We start from the raw sequence: 20,051 nt of genomic DNA on the forward strand, positions 1-20,051 counted from the left end.
AAGGATCATTCCCTCTGTCTTTACCTTTTGAGTTCATGAATTGAAAGTCCTATATCTCTGGTTCACTCTGGACTCCCCTTAGTACATCCTGGAAGAAGTGCTAGTGTCTGTCTGTAGAATGCAATCACCCTACTCCTTCATCTGACAGGCTCTCCCTGAGGCTTTGACCAGATCCCAGGGCAGCACACCCTACCACCACTTGCCACCATCCTTTTCACTTTCCGGGGCTGACTTGGGTCTCTGTGGATCCTGCCTGTCAAAGCTCACAAAGGGAAGAGAAAAGCATTTTCTGTCTCCTGTTCTCTAACTTATGGAACCCAATAACAAAGCGTGGCTAACGACATCATCATCATTTACACATGCAGTCTGATCGAGGACATTTAGTCATGTAATTAGGTACCTAATTGTGCTGAAAATGCAATTATATGATTTCTTAAGTGAATTAAGTCCTTGGAGAAGTGGTAAGGATTAGCACACGTGATCTAGCTGGAGAGCAGGGACCATGGAAGGCATGTCAGCATGACTATGGCCCACACAGAGGCCAAGTGGCCAGTACTTGAACCACATGGGTGACCACGTGAACATATGCACGTATGTACACATGCACAGGCATACATGCATGCACTGTACACACACACAAGATGTCAGCTTCACCTTCACAATGATCTACTACAAACCAAGGACTTAATAAATGAGAGCCATTAATATCACTGGGAGCTTTGTGTACCTCTGTGAAGTGACGACTGTTTAATGGCTCACTTGGAGACTCTCAGAGAGATTATTTATTTAACATGTGAGAGGCAGGTGTGTAGAAAAAATAATGATAAAAGAGTCAGTTGGGACATGTCAGAAGATATTTTATGCAACATCACTTATTCATCCAACAACCCAACATTGTGTCAGATAGTGAGGGGTAAAATACAATCCTCCCTCTTTATAGCTCAAAAATGAGTGTAGAGATGGATGACCACAAAGCATTGTAGTGATGATTTGAACAAGTTGTTCAGCAAACTACAACCTTCAGACTAAACCCAGCCTGTGACCTGTTTAGCTAAGAAGGGTTTACACATTTTTAAAGGATTGTTTGAAAAAACAGGAGAACCGATAAAACAAAGAAGAATATGCAACAGAGACCATATATGGGCTGCAAAGCCTACAATATTTATGAGAAAGGTTTCAGCTCCTGCAGGAATAGAGGAAGCAGCAGATGAGCCCTATGCAGAAATCAGGGAAGGCTTCTCAGAGGAGGTGGCATGACCTGAGCTTCACAGCTAAGCAGGAGTGTCTACAGCATGGTACAGCATCTCCATGGCCCCAGGAACTTCCTTCCGGCCAACCAGTCCACCACACACAAGAAACCATAAAGGATAAAGTTAGAGGATTTGTTCCTGAAAGAGTCCAGAGGTTCTGAGATGTCGGGCAGTGGGGTGTGGAGCTGCACAACAAAAGGCCCGGTGTGGCTGGCTGATCCCCAACACTGAGACAATGGGGAGGGACAGACCACCCGGCTTCTCATGTCCCTGTGGTCTCGATGCCAAGGATGTTAGCCCTTGAATCACCAGGAGGTCCAACCTGGGGACTGAACAATGTGGCAGAGAAAAGCAGCTGCAGGGAAAGGAGAAGGCACACAAACGCCTGGACACCCAGGCCTTCCAGTTATCCCTGTCCCCAGATCCCTTTATCTCCCTGGCATCTCAGCACACAGGGACCACAGGCTAAACCACCCAGCCTCCTACCCCAACCCGACTGAACACACCTCCCCTCCCTTGCAGCAGAAACCTGGCTTTACAGCTGGGCACAGTGTGGAAACAGGAGACGCTGTTGTTCCTTCCTTCCTGAATACACACATCATGCTCTCTTCTTCCAAGCAGTCATCCGCTGTCTGTCTCAGCATCTCAGCTGCCTCACCAGCATCATTCTGCGAGCTGTCCACACACACACACACACACACACACACACACACACACACACCATTAACCTCAATTCCCCCCTTGGCATCAGCTCCTGCAGTCATAACCAGAATAAAACATTCACGGGGCACTTCCAAAGTCTTCATTTCAAGTGGCCTGATCTCCGACAGCTCAGGCCTCTGCTGATTCCACATCTTCACTCTAGCAATTCCTCAGACAAGTGGGCATCTTGAATCTAGTACCTGACCACTTGCCCTGTCCATCACCTTCCATCTACTCACTTCCCTGCAGAGCGTCTTAGACCCCACAGCCAATCATCACATCTCCTAGAAAATATGTTCTGAACCCATCACCTCTCACCTCTCCCACTGAAGTTTAAACCAGCATCCTCTGTTCTCTGAACGGTACCATGGCCCCAACCTGGTCCCCTTCCCCTGAACAGTGGCCAGAGTGATCCTGACTGCATGACAATCAGTTCATATCACTCTTCTTCTCCAAATCCTTCTATGGCCCCTGTATACCTCAGAGTAAGAACTGCAGCTTGTCCAGGGCTCTCTAGGTCCTCCATTATCCTCTGCTATTAATTCTCTGGCTGCATCTTCTACAGCTCATGCCAGGCTCACTTCACTCCAGCCACATTGGCCTTCTGGCTTGTTCTTAAATACACTGGAGCTGCTCCCACCCCAGGGCCTTTGCACCTGCGGTTCCTACTGTCTGAGATACTCTTCTCCAGATATCCACTGGATATCTTTTCCCATACCCTCTTCAGGTGGTAGTCAAATGCCACCTCTCCCTGGCCACACTTACTCAAATTTGTAACTCCTGCTCATGGTCCTTGTCCTTTTTTTTCTTTTTTTGTCTTCACACTGTCTAGTATACTCCATAGCCTGTGTTTTTCTTCTTTGTATTGTTTGTATCCTTTCCTTTGAATGTAAACTCTAGAAAGAGAAAAATTTCAGCTGTTTGTCTTTTTTTTTTTAACCTGCTATGTCCCCAGATGAATTTTGTTGAATGAACATAAGAACTCCCTTAACCTTTTCTTCTTTTCTCCTACTGGCTCATGTTTAGATCAGTAAATATAGCTCTTCCCAATCCTGTGCAGCTGAACTCAAGCCTGGCTAAGAGCACCTGCTATTCACACACACACATCCTCAGATTGACTGGTCCCCCCCCACTCAGTGCTGTGATCTCCAATCCAAATCCCCTGTTCAACAAGCCCCCACCTCCCTCTGTCCATTTCCTCCCTCCGCTTGTTTTCCCTCCAAGCACCAATTATAAGGGAGGCTTATCTCACTGAAAAAGAAACCTCTGAAACATCAAAAGAAGGTATAGAAATCCTTTTGAGGAGTTTTGCAATAAGGGGGAGCAGAGAAAGGGCCCAGGCGTGGGAGGGAGACAAGGTGTGAAGAAGGGAGGTTTATCTTTTCTTCAATTTGCAGAACAGTGTGCTGTCAGGGGTGACCTGCTGGCAGGGGCCAATTTGATGATGCAGGCGAGAGAGGGGAGCTCTCAGTGGTGACATTTATAGTGTGTGAGGATGTGGAGTCTCATACACACACAGGCCCTGGGGTGCACAGGGCAGCCGTAGACTGAGTGGGAGGAAAGTTGTGACAGGGCTGCCCAGCCACTCCAGGGGAGCCTGGCCCAGTCTCCCAGGTGTGGCTCGCCCCCAACCCCAAGGCTTCTCCTGGCTCAATGCCTGCTTCGTCCTGGGCTCCAGTGCTGCTGCACAAGTCCAAGGCCCAGGGCTCAGCTCTGGCTCCTCTCCTTCATCTACACTTGCTGGGCTGTGGCCCCAGGCCATGTCTGTGAGTGCCACCGTGATGCTGGAGCTACCCCTTCAGCCCTCACCTTTCCCCGAGCTCCAGACTCCTCTCTCCGATGGCCTGCCCTGCACCTGTGCTTCACATCTAACACATCCCCGAGCTTAACACATCCTCAACCAGCGCTGATTTCTGCCCCCTCCCTGCCCCACACCACACGCCCCTTGTAGTAAACTCCATCCTCCCTGCTCAGGCCAAAACTCTCTTTTTTTTTTCCTTTGTGTGCACACTCCACATCTAACCCATCAGCAAGTTCTACTTGCCCCGCATTCCAGATATACCCCAAATGTCCCCCTCCCTCATCACCTGTGGCACCCCGGCTCTTATCCAGGTGCTTGCCTAAACCATGGCCGCGGCCTCTCCATCTTTACTCAGGGTCTTTCCTCAGCACAGCAGTCAAAGTGATGATTCTCTCTCATACACAGCTCATACGGCTCCTGCTGGACCCCTGTGCTGGCCCCCCATCCCTCACAGAGTGCTGCAGGGTCCAACCTGTCCTGTTATCACTGCACCTCCTAGCACTCTGCCCCTCTCTCTGCAGTGGCCACATGGTCCCTGGCTCACCTGGGAACACATCGCCTGCTAATGTCTCCTTGGGACCTTCCTCATTCAAATGTCTGTAGGGCTCACAGGCTGCAATATTTCAGCCTGTATTAGTCCTTTATGGCTGCTGTAATGAATGCCACAGTTGTTGTTGGTCAGTTGCTACCACAGATTTGGGCTAAAGCAACAGACATGTATTTCTGACAGTTCTGGGCACTGAGAAGTAAGTTCAAGATCAAAGTGCTAGCAGGTTTGCTATCTGGTGGGGGCCACCTCCTGGTTCATATCCGGGCATTTTCTATCTGCGTCCTCATGTGGCAGAAGGACTGAGGGAGCCCTCTGGGGTTTCTTTTATAAGGGCACTAATCCCATTCACAAGGACTCCACCTTCATGACCTAGTCACCTTCCAATGGCCTCCCAATTCCACCATGCTGGAGGTTCGGTTTCAACATATGAAATTGGGCAGGGGTGGGGAGCGGTAGGGGGCAGAGGGGACAAAAGCATTTAGTCTAGCACAGCCCAAACGTGGCCTCCTCTGGGTGACCTCCCTGATCACCTCCTCAATTATTCTTTTTCCCTTTCTCCCTTTTTTATGTCTTCAGGATTTATCACCTCCCTGGCCTTAAATCATGAATCCCTATTTTTAACTCCCTATTGTCTCTCCCTACCCTAGAATGGAAAACCCCAAGGGAGGGTCTTAGCGCAGTCCACTGTTAGACCTTCAGACTCTAATAAAGGGAATGTGATGGGCCCTCAGTGAACTTTCTCTGAAGGGATGATTCTGGAGGAAGCTTTGCAATCAGACCCCATTCCCACCCACAATGTTGCTGTTGTGTGACCTCAGGCAGGTTTTAGTTTGCTCCACTGTAAAGTGATGGGCATTATTGCATCCAATTCGTTCTTCTGAGAAATTGCACCAGTACAGGAACTTATAAAGTGAGCCCCTAAGTGGTGGTGATTATATCATTATGCATGTCTAGAAAGGAGGGCTTTCGAGTGGGAAGAGAGACAGTAGTCACTGGGGGAGGTGGAAGCTAAAGGGTAGCAGGAACTTGAAGGAAATTTTTAGCCAACCAACTGCTTTGCCTTTGCTGCTGGTGGTGGTGATGTCAGAGTAGGAGAGGGGCATTCTGAGTGCCGCTGGGGCAGGGGGAGAGCCAGGGCCTAGCTGGGCTGGGGCCTTGGCTCTGCTGCTCTCTAGCTGAGAGGCCTTGGGTGAGATCCAGGATCTCCCTGGGCTCACTCTCCACATTTCTAAAAGTAAGGGTGCCCACACCTGTCTCATGCCATTGTTTCTCATGCCAGGGACAGAGAAGGCAGCGGTGATGGAGACACCCCTTTGGACCCCAGGTAAGTGCTCCCTCTACATATGGGTCTTTAGGTCCCTGCAGTACCCACATCCCCAAAGTGGTCCATGGATGCCCCTGATCCTCCCCATGGGGCCACACTGTATTCAGGAAGGGGGAGGAAAGGAGAAGTGAGGATAAGGAAGTTCTTCCACCTACTGCCTGGCTTTCCTGTGATAAGAAAATCTATGACCAAATCTAACTGACAGGCCAGGCAGGGGCAGAACAGCAGCAACCTCAGGGTGTGAATGGAACAAACAGAGGCCACACAGAGCCAGGGGGTGGGGGTGGGGGGCGGGGGCGTTGGTTCCGCTTTCGCAGGATCTGCGGGAGGAGACATTCTCTTCAGATAAATCTTCAGAGCAGCCAGATGTCTCTCCCCCACCCCCCAGCAAGGAGAGGCTTTATAACCCTGGCCTCTGCTCTTTTCTAAGCTGGAGAGGTCAGGTCCTTGGTCCCCATTGGTCCCCCGGCCTGAAATCAGGGCTGGGAGGAGCCTCGCTGGCCCGTTCCCTGGGCCTCCACGTTCAGCTGCTCCTTACAGAGCTATCATCCCCATCGTAACTGGATCTGCTCACCATCCACGCGCTTGGCCCTGGCTGGGGCATAACCGGCACCACCAGTGAAGGCTGGGGCCCGTGCCTTAGTGAAGCACTTGCATCAGCCCAGGGAGATGGCCATAGAGCTGCAGATCCCAGGTGCATGCGTGAACATATATGTGGATGAGGATGTGTGTAAAATCTATATATTAGGAGAAAAAGACACCCCCACAACCTACCCCCTAACCTATGACAACCCAAAAGCCACCATCTCAAGAAAGTGTGTTTCCTTTTTTTCCTTCTACTGACTCTTTTCTAGAATGTTTAACATAGTTTATATTTAGAGTCCTATTCCTTTCCATTAAATCATACTATGAGTGTTTCCCCCTGTCACTAAGAATTCCCATGTGTCCCTCAGTAAGTGCAGCAGAACTGTCTGTCCTGTGGATGTATCATAATTTACAGAACCAGTTTCTTGATGCAAAACATTTAGATAGTCCTCTCTTATTTTCCATCTTAAACCCAATGGCAATACACTTTGCCAAGCATGAATTTCTGTTGCTGTTTCAGGTGATTTCTCCAGGATCAATGACTAGAAATGGAGTTTGATCCTTGGGGTGATATATTTGCCAAAGAATGTGTGAGAGAAGGAAAGGTACCCATTTTTGAAAATCCCACATTTTTTGAGCAATCTAGACAGCATATATTTTAGACAATAGCATGTAAATACATGAAATATCATGAACATTTTTGTAGTGCTTTACATTTTATAAAGTGCATTCTTAATTTTATCTTCATAACAAGTTTAAAATAGTGCATTCTTCTATATACTGGTATCTAGAACAAAAGTAGTTCAGGCGCTGGTTTTCTGAGTTGGCAACCCACTTCTTCCATTGCGTGAAGTTGTTCTGTTCTTGAAAAGAAGCAGATACAGTTTCAAGTGGTTAAGAACTCAAGCTTCAGCAGGAGATCAAGCACTGCCATGTAAATTTGGTCTTGTTAGTCTTTCTCAGCCATAGTTAAAAGAGGCTGATGGAGCAAGGGTGGGGATGGTGTGTTTGGAGTTACAGCGGAAGTTGTAAAGGGAAGACCATCTGGTTAAGAGCCATCGTCATGGAGGCAGCAAAGAAAACATAACCATCCCTCTCTGTCCTCCAAAACTGCAATTTCCTGCTACCATCTCCCAACTTAAATGGAAACCAGCTGCCTGGAAGCTCAGGAGATGCAGAGTAGGGTCAGCCTCCCCAGGGTAAAGAGGAAGACAAGGAAAGGATTGACAGCCAGTGAAGAGATTCACAGGGCAAGTTCCCAAACAAAGGAACTTCAGTCCTCTGGGGGTTTGGAGCCCAGCATGGTGGCCCATGGAGGCATTCTACTTCACCAACCTGGAAGCTCTCTGAAATCTCTCCTTTTAAGATTTTTATGGAGACTTCATTGCACAGGCATGATTCATTAAATCCTGAGGCACTGTGAGAACCCCACTTTGACTGAATCTGTGTCAACACTGGACAAGGATAAGTGATACTCAAAAAGATCGTCTAACTCATAAGAGGTCTATGAATGGTGACTACAGAGTAGCACCATTGCAACTAACACCAAGGAAACGGGTTGGAGAGGCTGCGGCACTCCCCAAGGTGGCCTAGATGGCGGGCGGGGGCTCAAGTCACCCTGCGGGACCACCCTTCGTGTTGTCCCCTGTCCACTCCAAACCAGGTCGTCATGCTCAGTTCCCAGGTACCCAGGGGGCTCCCATCTAGCAGGTGGGGCTTTCTTGCACCCTCATCATCCCCATGGCTAGATGTAGCTAGGGCTGGAAAAAGCAGGTCCAGAGGCTTTTGGGCTCCAGCCGGCCCTGGAGGAGTGGGGAGTTGGGAAGCCAGGCCATGCTAATTGAGACACACAGTCGCTTTCTGGCTCCTCAGAGCATCTCCAAGAACCCACTTCCTTTGACATTTTGGTGCCTGTGACAACTTCCTCTGGAGAAGCCCTTGCCTGCTACATCATCAAGGCCCAGGTGTACTTAGCTGAATCAGCCTTGGCTCTAATTCCTTCCCTGGGTGTCACCACGCTCACTCAAGGCACACATGGGCATCCAGGGCCAGCTGAGGACCCTTCCAGAATTTCCAGAGAGCAATGCTGCAGCCTCCTGACTGGTCATTGGTCAGAGGGCATGTGTAGCGACCAGACCTCGGTACAATGTCCCTTGTCCCCTTGCCCAGACAGGCAGGGGAGCCAGCAGAGGTGACCAGTGCTCAGACTGTGTCACTCTGCCAGGTCTCCAGCTCCATCAGCTGGTCCTGAAAGAAAGGGCGTTGAGGCTGTAGCCCCAGGCAGCTGTGGCTGTAGCTGCTTGTTTGCATTGCTGAGAGGGTACCAGCCCCCCACCCCTAGTCCCCCTTTCAAAGGACTGGTTTGCAGTGGGAGGCCCCTGGACCAGAGCAGCATCACCTGCACAGGTGAGAAATGCGGGCTTTCAGGCCCAACCCGGCCCTGCTGACTCATAATCTGGGTGGTGGGGGCAGTGACCCAGGGAGCTGGGGTATGACAAATCCCGTGCCCCAGGCACTTCCCATGCACACTCAACTGTGAGAACCAGGGCCTCAGCTGTCAGTCTTTTAGGCTGGGGATTTACTATCTCTGTGTTACAGATAAGTAAAGGGGGCTATGAGACATGGGGTGGCTTGCCTGCAAAATTCTTTCCTACACCACAGGTGTCATCATCCCTTGAGATGAGAAAGGTGGAGTACCATACCATTTGAGGAGACTAGTAAGATTCCTAATAGTATTTACTGCCTCCCCTCCTTAGGGCCTTGTTTCTTGTACTCAGTGGATGGTGAGTACATTTATCTGTTCCCTCTTTATCCACAGCTCGGCAAATTCCTCCCAGTTGCTGCTGGGCTCTGGAGCCTGATCCTGACCTTGGTCGAGCAGGGACCCTGTCTCACTGTCAGGCAGAATCCACCTTCTTTTCTGTCAACATGAAGATCACTGGGCTTGATGAAGGGACTTGTGCAAATCAGAAGTTAAATAATATATACATATATATGTATGTATACATACATGTATGTATGTATACATATGTATATGTGTGTATATGTGTATGTGTATGTGTGTGTATATATACATATATGTATGTATATATGGTAGTGCTTTAGTCACTAAGTTGCGTCCAACTCTTGTGACCCCATGGACTGTAGTCCACTAGGCTCCTCTGTCCATGGGATTTCTCAGGCGAGAATCCTGGAGTGGGTTGCCATGCCCTTCTCCAGGGGATCTTCCCAATCCAGGGATGGAACCCTCATCTTTTGTGTCTCCTGCATTGGCAGGCAAATTCTTTACCACTAGCGCCACCTGGGAAGCCTATTAATATTATCGTTGAGAACAACAACAAAAAATTCCATGGTGGTCTGTTGGTTAAAAATCCAGCTTCTACTGCTGTGGGGCTGCGGATGGGGTGGGGGATCCATCCTTGGCTGGGGAACTAAGATTCCATCATGTGGATGAGATGCACCAATATATTGTGGTGTTGCAGAAGACTTTTGAGAGTCCCTTGGACTGCAAGGTGATCAAACAAGTCAATCCTAAAGGAAATCAATCCTAAATATTCATTGGAACGACCGATGCTGATGCTGAAACTCCAATACTTTGGCCACCTTCTGTGACAAGCCAACCCATTAGAAAAGACCCTGATACTGGGAAAGATTAAAGGCAGGAGGAGAAGGGGATGACAGAGAACGAGATGGTTGAATGGCATCGCTGCCTGAATGGCATGAGTTTGAGCAAGCTCCAGAAGATGATGAAGGACTGGGAAGCCTGGTGTGCTGCAGTCCTTGGGGTTGCAAAGAGTCAGACACAACTGAATGACTGAACAACAACCATATGCATGTATTAATAATATGATGGTAGATTCTCCTCTCTCCTTTTCCAGTGTGCTAAAGCCACACCAGCTGTTTCGAGCATAGGCTTTCTCCTCCTCCCAGGAAGAGCAAACCTTCTGAGCTCTTTTTGGTGGTCTTAGTGTTGTCTTATCTGAGATTCTGGTGGTGCTTGCTAGACCAGACACTTCTTTGGCCCTGCCCCCGCCCAAGCAGCAGATGGAGACCAAGTTCCAGGCTCCTCCCCAGGACCACACACAGCAGCCAGACTGGGATATTTTCCTCCCCTTCTTCCGGTCTCTTTTGAATTCCATTTTCTTAGAAATGCTCAGATCTTCAGGAGGAAGAAGGGTAGGGTGTGGAGAGGAAACAGAGGTTCCCTTTCCTCACTCTGTGCTTTGAGGCTATTTGCTGCCCCCTTAATAAGCCCCAAACCCCACACAACCCAAAGCTGACAAGGCCCCTCTCTCAGAGGAGCATCCACATATGGACAGTGGTGACTTCTGTATTGGAATAAAACTTCTGTATTCTATTAAAAAAAAAAAAAAACCTCAGGAATAATAGCAGGGAAATATAGCTGGAGGAAAGCAGATACTCTGGGCTGAGTTATAGCATCCTCAACTTTCAGTTCCCCTCCATTGAGCACATCCCTGAAACAGCAATGCCTGGATATGAAAACTCCCTGAGTAAGGATCCAGAGGCATGAAGACCCCCTTTCCAGCCCCCTTATCTGCCCCCAGTCTGCATATAAACTGGAGAAGTCCAGTTTATCAATGCCAAGAATAGCTCTATTCTCCAGAGCAGGGAGCCCACCTCTCTTCACCCCATCCAAGTCCCAGTGCTTCACCCATGTGTAGTAATACAGCTGGTATGTTGCAGCCTGCAAGTCTTCGGTACTCACCAGACACCTGTCCCTGTTTTTATACAGTATAAGCAGGCACCGGGGCAACAGGAAAAGCTGGATCACAGCCAGGAGGAGGCAAATATGGCTGAATCTTTGGATGGGGTTTCAGAGCAGTGTGAGGACATTGCACGGCGATTTGGCCGCCCTGGGATTGGGGAGATTATTTATAAGGTGACACACGAGCTATTGCAGATGGTGACTGCAGCCATGAAATTAAAAGACGCTTGCTCCTTGGAAGAAAAGCTATGACCAACCTAGGCAGCATATTAAAAAGCAGAGACATTACTTTACCAACAAAGCTCTGTCTAGTCAAAGCTATGGTTTTTCCAGTAGTCATGCATAAATGTGAGAGTTGGACTATAAAGAAAACTGAGCGTTGAAGAATTGATGCTTCTGAACTATGGTGTTGGAGAAGACTCTTGAGAGTCCCTTGGACTGCAAGGAGATCCAACCAGTCCATCCTTAAGGAAATCAGTCCTGAATAGTCATTGGAAGGGCTGATGCTGAAGCTGAAACTCCAATACTTTGCCACTTGATGCGAAGAACCGACTCATTAGGAAAGACCCTGATGCTGGGAAAGATTGAAGGCGAGAGGAGATGGGGACAATAGAGGATGAGATGGTTGGATGGCATCACAGACACGATGGACATGAGTCTGAGTAGGCTCCAGGAGTTGGTAATGGACAGGGAAGTCTGACATTCTGCAGTCCATGGGGTTGCAAAGAGTTGGACATGACTGAGCGACTGAACTGAACTGAACACAAGGGACCATGAGGGCAATCATCTTGACCTTGAGACTAGCAGACACATTCTCACCAAGGCACATCAGATTCACATGGGCCTCACCTGGCCAGGTACTTTGTCCTGAGTATTTGATCTGGGAGCCTGGGTAAGTGGACACAGGCTCTCTGCACAGATAGGAAGGGTGACCTGCTGGCAGTTGCAGGCAGGTAACTCCCCTCCTCCAGCATACAACCAGCAGCTCCCGGGAGCCCAGACCCTGACCCACGATGACCAGGTATCCCAACAGGCAGACCCACCTGGAGGTCCTCCTGCGTCACCTCCCACCACGACCTTTCCATTCACATCCTTCTCTTACCACCGCTGCTGGCATTGCCCACTCAGCATCTCAGAAGGCCAGTCTTGGGGAACACCTCCTTTAGGAAGCCTTCGTGAGAACCCAAAGAATTACCCTTTCTGAAGTTTCCCATAGACATCCTTGTCTCTACTGTAGGATCTGTTCCTTGAAGGCAGGGACCTTGCCTTAACTCTCTGCCACATTGCTGGGATGTAGTAGGTTCTAAAGAAAGTTTGCCAAAGGAAAGAACGAATAAACAAAATCCTGAGTTTCCTCACTGTCCTAGAACCTGGGCATCCTGGGGTTGAGTCTGATGGTTGAGTTCCCTCTAGAGCAGCCCCAGGCACATCTTTTATTTATTATTAATTTTTATTGGAGTATAGTTGATTTACAGTGTGGTATTAGTTTCAGGTATATGCAAAGTGAATCAGTTATGCATATACAAATATTCACTCTTTTTCAGATTCTTTTCCCTTACAGTCATTACAGAATGTTGAGTCAAGTTGCCTGTGCTATGCAGTAGATTCTTATCAGTTATCAGTTTTATATAGAATAATGTGTGCGTGTCAATCCTAATCTAATGTTTCCTTCTCCCCATTTCCCCTCCCCGCTCTTCCTTCTTGGCAAACATAAGTTTTTTCTCTGCATCTGTGATTCTGTTTCCCAGGCACGTCTTTATTGCTCATACTGACACTCGAAGACACAGAGTCTAACTTTTCACATGAATGTATCTGGTCTCAACCATGTCATAAGTGTCTGGGAAAAGACCTCATCCTTTCCACATACCATGAAGCCTGGGGCTGGGCAAATGCTGGTTTGCAAGAAACAGAAATTGTATAACAAGCTATCCATTTCTTTCCTTGGAGTGCTTTAGCTTGAGTGCTACACCCTTTCAGAGCAAGATTAACAACAGACCAAAGAAAAATAAATGTCTTTGACCTTTTTCTTACCCCAAAGGAAAGTCAGTTAGTAAACATCAGTTGTCAGCTAATTTCTACTTCACTTGCATCAGGTCTTTGAGGCCAGAATGTAGAAAAGGAAGGAGAAACTCCAGTGCAAGCAAAAGAGAATTATCTATAGCCACAAAGGTTCCTGTCCTTCCCCAGGACCCAAGTCAGACTCATGCAAAGCCACTGCCCCTTTCCCCTGAATTCGCTGAGCAAAGTGACTTTTCTGACCCAATATCATCAAGCAACAGACGTGGCTGCCACTGCATTGCTGACATCCGCACCGTTGTCATGGCTTGAATTCACCCAGGACTTCAAGACACACCGAGTTTCCCTTCAGGATTCTAAGACTAAAATAATTTTCCTTTTCTCAGAGTTCCCTGCCCTGTGTGCGAATTCTTTTCTTGGCTGGACAAGGTGGGCAATGGGAAACAGGAATGGGGTGCTTCTTCCAGGACCTCTGAAGCAGGAGGAAAAATCATTAGAAGTGGGTGGGGAGGTATGAAGACAAAGCCTTGCAGGAAAAAGAACTTCCTAGCACAGCTTTATCGAAAAATACAAGAGAAGTGAGGCCCTTGGTGGTGATGGAAGGGTCAACTTGTGTCCCTGGAGCCAGTGCTTGCGCTGCGACATCTGAGAAACACCACTGGACCCCTGAGAATCCAGCTGTGCTTAAGGCTGTGCCCTGTTACTTGTGTCCAAGCTGCCAGGCAGAACGGAGAACGTTTCCTACGTGGAGGAGCAGCACCTCTGCACCCTGCTGCCTCCCAGGGCTGCTGCCTTCGACCAGGGGACAGGCGACTGACCAGCCTGCAGACCTGGGAAAGCAGCAGGGAGTTAGCTGCAGCCAAATTACATATGGTGCAGGAGCAAGGCCATTTCCAACTTCGGCAGCTGGCGCCGAGGAGAGAGAACACATTTTAGAGCTGTGGCATCTCAGGTTACAACACAGGCGCTGCTCCTTCCATCTGTGAGACTTTGACCTCTTACTTGAGCTCTCTGGGCATGCATTTTATTATCTGTAATTCACAAAAAGGGGCAAAGTCTTCCCTTTTGCTGGCTTGCTGTTCAGAGCTAAGAGGCAACTTCACCCAGTGCCTTCTGCCTAGTAAGACCTCCTCCCCCTGCTCCCCACCCCCACCCCAAGGCTGAGTCCCCAGGACCTGTGTCAGCACTTCTCTAGTCCTAGAGCATTGTGCCCACCCCTGAAAATTTCCAAGATTCACTAGAACATCAGCCTCCCCTGATCCCTACCCTCATACTCCACCTCCATGGGAAGTAACATCCCCACACGAGAGCTGGGGCAGGAACAGCCCTTCCCTTCCTCTCTGGATCCACAGCTACAGGAGACACCTGATGTCCCCACCCTTGACCTGGCCCCCTCTGGCAAGTTCTGCAGCTGGGTGACCACACATGGGCTTCAGAAGCCTAGAGATATCAGACTGCTTGGCCATTCCACAGCCATCACCCACAAGAGCTTTCACAAGTACGATACAAGTGAAGTAGAAATCAGCCGTGCTTTGTTCTCCTTCTGTCGGCTTCTCTCTTGATCAGGCTACCCTTGAACCCGACACTATAGGACAAAGGGTTTAGTTTATTCTTTTTTGTCGTTGTTGTTGTTTAGTCGCTAAGTTGTGTCTAACTCTTTGTGACCCCATGTACTACAGCACTCCAGGCTTCCCTGTCCTTCACTATCTCTTGAAGTTTGCTCAAATTCATGTTCACTGGGTCAATAATGCCATCGAACCATCTCATCCTCAGTCACCCGCTTCTCCTCCTCCCCTCAGTCATTCCCAGCATCTGGGGCTTTTCCAGTGAGTCAGCTCTTTGATTTAGGTGGCCAAAGTATTGGAGCTTCAGCTTCAGCATAAGTCCATCAATGAACATTCAGGGTTGATGTCGTTTAGAATTGATTGATTTGATCTTCTTCGGGATTGGTTGGCTTAATCTCCTTGCACTTCAAGGGACTCTCAAGAATATTCTCCAATACCACAATTCAAAAGCATAAATTCTTTGGCACTCAGCCTTCTTTATGGTCAGCTCTCACATCCATACGTGACTACTGGAAAAACCATAGCTTTGACTAGACGCACCTTTTGTTGGCAAAGTGATAGCTCTGCTTTTTAATACATTGTCTAAGTTTGTCATAGCTTTCATTCCAAGGAGCAAACATCTTTTAATTCCATGGCTGTAGTTACCATCTGCAGTGATTTTCAAGTCCAAGAAAATAAAATCTGTCACTCTTTCCATTTTTTCCCCATCTATTTGCCATGAAGTGATGGGACCAGATGCCATGATCCTGGTTTTTTAAATGTTGAATTTTAAGCCAGCTTTTTCACTCTCCTCTTTCACCCTCATCAAGAGACTCTCTAGTTGTCTAAATCACAGTCTGTAAACATCATGGTGAATGATACCCTCAGTAAGAAACCCACTTTACACTGTGACTCAGATGATATGCTCATGGTGTGTGTGTCCACAAGAAGTCAGAGCTCCCTAAACAGTATCCCAGCTGAAGGTGATGGACCCAGAGTAATATCAATAATAAGACTCAGAATCAAGCCAGTGGCTACAACTGATAAATACCTATTCTGAGCTAGGTACCACATGTGTGTGTTAGTTGGTCAGTTGTCTAACTCTTTGTGACCCCATGGACTGTAGCCCCCAGGCCCCTCTGTTCTTGGGATTTCCCAGGCATGAATACTGGAGTGGGTTGCCATTTCCTTCTCTAGGGGCTCTTCCCAACTCAGAGGTTGAATCCACGTCTCCTGCACTGGCAGGGGTATTCTTTACTGCTCAGTCACCAGGGAAGCCCCTCGTCTCTGGTGAGGGCGTTGCAGTCTCAAGGAGAGCTAGGAAGGAAAAACACAGGGTACTTTGGGTCTCTACAGAAAGTGGGGAGGCCACTCATACTTGTCCAGTCTCAAGACTAGACTGTTGTCTGCTTCTGATCTCAGACCCACACCTGATCATAAATAACACTTTGCTTTGCCATAAACCCCCCACCCCGCTACCGTAAGTTACCCATCAACCCCCACCCCAGATCCTGAGCTCACAGTGATCCTAATTCCAAGCTCATATTACCCTTGAACCTCAGCAATGTGTGACCTTTCATTTCAGGCTCTTAATCCAGTTGCATACTAACCTGTCAACTTCCTGCATAGGGTCTGAGCTTATTCCAACTAGCCTTCTGCAGATATCCCATGTCTTTGCTGCCAGCTGAAACAGCACAGGGTGGGGTAGCCAGTGAGGACTCTGAATGAAGCATCTCCAGAGGCAAGAGAGCAAAGCCCAGGTCTTAGGACCCTTGGTGCCATGGATAGCAAGCAGTTATCTGGGGAGAAAACTGAGAACTAGAGAGAAGTGAGCACTGTTATAGGGGCTAGGCTCTCTGCCTGGAATGCTTATACTCTTGTCTGTGCAGCAAACTCCTATTCATCCTTCATGAGCCATCTTGATAAACCCTCTCTGGAAAGCCTTCTCTTACACCAGCAGTTCTCAACCCTGAATGTGCATCAGAATTACCTGGGCCCCAACTCCAGCATTTCTGATACAAAAATGTAGAGCCCAGGGATGTGCATTTCTAACAGACTCCCAGGAAATCCTGCTGTTCTAGGGACCACACTTTGAGAACCACCATCTTACACCATCCCCACCTTCCCAGACATGCCCAAGCATCCTCCTCTATGCCTGTTCTGACCTATGTGGCAGGTCTGGCCAGGCTGAAGTTTCACTACCATGGAGTCAGTCACATGGTGTGACTTGAACAAATTAATCTCTGGTCTCCACACATAAGCCAAGAAATTCACCCCCAGGTGATCCAAGCCCTTACATCTGGTCCTTACCCAGCTCACCTAGGCTCATCACTGGGCAGGACCTGCAGGGTTAAGCGTGTCGACATGAGACTGCTCAGGCTCACACAGAAGAGACTCCAACCAGGGAAGTCAGTTACACTTTTCTGGAGCTTGGCTTCCAAATCTGTAAAAAAGGAATAATAGTAATTCGTACTGAATGGGATTGTCACAGGGACTATTTGAATTAAAATACCTTAAGTGTTAAGAATGGTACCTGGCAAATGGCAATCAATTGTCAATTGTTTTTGAAAGAGAAATAACAGTCCTTTCTAATCCTGGCTTCATTGGACAAACTTGACTTAAGAAAGGCTTGCCTTCACCTGGAAAATTCCTCACAGCAATCTTGGGTATTTGAGCTTCTATACCCATCTACACTGACTTAAGGAAGGTTCTGTCCTTTCTTACTTAACTCTGAGGGGCTCAGTAATCTAGGAAGTTCTAGAATGCTGGCCTCTGAATGCATTCATTTGTATGCATGCTTTTATCCTAGGAATCATACATTCAGTAAATGTTTATTAAGTGCCTACTATGTGCTAGATGAGTCTGCCTGCAATGCTGGAGACCTGGGTTCGATCCCTGGATCAGGAAGATCCCCTGGAGAAGGAAATGGCAACCCGCTCCAGTATTCTTGCCTGGAGAATCCCATGGATGGAGGAGCCTGGTAGGCTACAGTCCACGGGGTCGCAAAGAGTCGGACACTACTGAGCGACTTCACTTCATGTGCTAGATACTAAGTCCCAAGGTGCATTTGATCATGCTGGATTGAGGGGTACAGCATCCACTTAACCTTCCCTTGTCTGTGCCTCCCTCCCCCACCCTGACGCCTGCTCTGTCTCTTTGCTGACTTGAGGCTTTGTTTTCTCCTCTCCTCCACCTCCAGGCTCTGTGCTGGCCCCAGAGCCCTCAGCCTGACCCTCCCTCCTCTGGGGGCCTCAAACCTGGAACCCCCGCTTCCTCCTACCATCAGCCAGTTTCTTATCAGAAAGAGGCATCTGGCAGCTTCCCTGGGGAGAATGACCTCATCACACTATAATTAAAGTGACTCTCTGAACTGAAATGACTATTATGAAGCAGCCTTCTCTGTTTTAATAGGAGGCGCCCTTGTAATGGGAACATGGGATTTCCATGTGAACACTGAAGTTTCCATGCTGTAATAAATCCTTCCTCTCCTCATCTCCCAGAGGGGAAGTTCCTGCTGTCCTGCACATCCTAGCCTTCTGTCCAGATCACTGAGCTTTGGGAAAACACACTCAGTAACTTGGATAGTCCCACACAGAGTGCCTCTCCCACAGAAGAAGAATGCAGAAGCCTGTGTAGGGTCTCAGAGAGGGATCTTTGGGAGGGGCATCTTCAAGAGAGATGAGACACAGGGCCCCTCAGAGAAGGCAGCCTAAGTCCCGGCCTCAAGCCTGACCACTGACAAGGTATGTGATGGTGGGCACATCACTCTCTGAGCCTCAGTGGCCCACCGTTGAAATAGGCTAATAAAAATGGTGGTGCTGTCGTTCAGTCGTGTCCTGCTCTTTGCAACCCCATGACAGTAGCCCACCAGGCTCCTATCCACAGCATTCTCCAGGCAAGAATATTAGACTGGGTTGCCATTTCCGCCTGCAGGGGATCTTCCCGACCCAGGGACCAAATCTCCTGTTCATCCTCCTCATCTGCTGTTCATCTCCTGCATTAGCAGGCAGACTCTTTCCCACTGCACCACTTGGGAAGCCCCCAGTACACCACGTACCTGGTATACTAGATGGACAGCAGCTAAACCAACAACTGACATATGCAGACACCCCACACGTGGTCTGTTTTTACCATCATCATGAGAAAAGCTAAGGCCTACAGGGGCAGGTGATGCTGCACTAAACTCGATTGGACCTGTCATCACACCCTGCACAGGTGTCTGGTGAGCAGGTACAGGCAGGGCTCTGGGTCAGAGGTGCAAGTAGGGTGCAGCAGGGGTCCCTCACGTGCTGGAGATGCCCTAATGGTGTCTGACAGCCCTAGGGTTCACACAGTGCTCTCCGGCAGTGGGCAGCAGCCAAGCAGAGCCTGGGCCCTGCTCTGTGTGCTCCCAGCCAGAGGCCTGTCCAGGTACCATGCAGTTTCCTGTGCACCCTGGGCCAGTGCACCTGCGAGCAGAGGGTACAAGCTCATTGGAGACACTGCAGGGTGTGGGTAGCTATCCTTTCTCATCTCAGGTTCTTCTGTTCTGTCTACAGAGCCCGACCCGGGGATTGTCTCGAGTGAGTTGGACATCGGTGTCATTGCAGGTATGCGGTCCTGGGGCCCTGCAAGTAGGCAGGAGAGTCAGAAGAAAGACTCACGGGAGGGCCTGCCATGGCCTCAACTTCCTCCCCTCAAAGGTGGTTAGAAGGTGGGCCAGGGACTCGGCCTCTGTAAGAAAATGTCCAAAACAGCATCCTGGTGGATGAGGGGCCAAGACAGCCAAATCAGGGCCTGTCCGGCCCGAGATCCACAGGGTTGGAGTCTGGAGGGAGAGCCACTCCAGTGAGGAATGTGCAGGGCTGGGTGGGTTTGGGAGGCTGACTAAGGCTCCCTGACTTCTTCCCCAGCTCCCTCCAGCCACGCTCTTCCTTGCGATGTCTTACACTCCTGTCCCTCCATTCTAAGCCTGTCCCAGCCTTGCTTTGAACCCCATACTGGCCCTTGTTGGTCACGGCAATGACCCCAAACTGTTTCAGGACCCACTAAGCCTGTGAGATACAGCTTTTGGTGTCCTGAGATTCACACATCTCCCCTAGTTCATTCACAGCTCAGGGAACTTCGTGATTAAATATAAAGAGATAAAAGCAGGCAATCACGCTGGTGTTCTCCTACTCACTGGACAGCGGAACCTTCTTTTTCTTAGGTAATATCATTTACATCATGCAGACAGGAGTGCCTAAAGGCAGCAGGAAGTTGAGGAAATTGTACCACAAAGCTGAGACTGGCTTCAGCTATAGCCTCTACGTATTCTCCACCAGCCCCTCCCTCAGTAAACCTACCTTCTAGGTCAAGGCAGAGGGTTTCTTCTGCACTTTAAAGCAAACACCTGAGCTTGAACCCCTTCTCAAGCTGTGAGAGTGCCACCCATTAGTCCTACCCTAACTCTTCCATCCTCCCCACTCATCCTCTCTCTCCAAGACCCTGAGTGACCTGGTCCTTCTGACCAGCCCTGGCACTGCGCCACCAGACCCCTGCCGCAGAACCTGCCTCCCAGTAGCACAGGGGAAC

At 49.0% G+C, this 20,051-nt stretch overlaps 1 protein-coding gene across 2 annotated transcripts in view; it reads left to right on the plus strand.

The window, feature by feature from the left end:
• GYPC (glycophorin C (Gerbich blood group)) overlaps positions 1–20,051 on the plus strand; it is a 47,408-nt gene that overhangs the window by 24,694 nt on the left and 2,663 nt on the right. The window contains exons 2-3 of one of the 2 annotated variants that reach the window (XM_068967666.1): positions 5,583–5,627; positions 19,037–19,087. In XM_068967666.1, the coding sequence (XP_068823767.1) occupies positions 5,583–5,627; positions 19,037–19,087 (96 nt within the window). The remainder of the gene's footprint in view (positions 1–5,582; positions 5,628–19,036; positions 19,088–20,051) is intronic. The other variant, XM_068967667.1, reaches the window with a different exon arrangement.

The sequence above is a fragment of the Capricornis sumatraensis genome, chromosome 3, assembly GCF_032405125.1.
Source record: "Capricornis sumatraensis isolate serow.1 chromosome 3, serow.2, whole genome shotgun sequence".
NCBI lineage: Eukaryota > Metazoa > Chordata > Mammalia > Artiodactyla > Bovidae > Capricornis > Capricornis sumatraensis.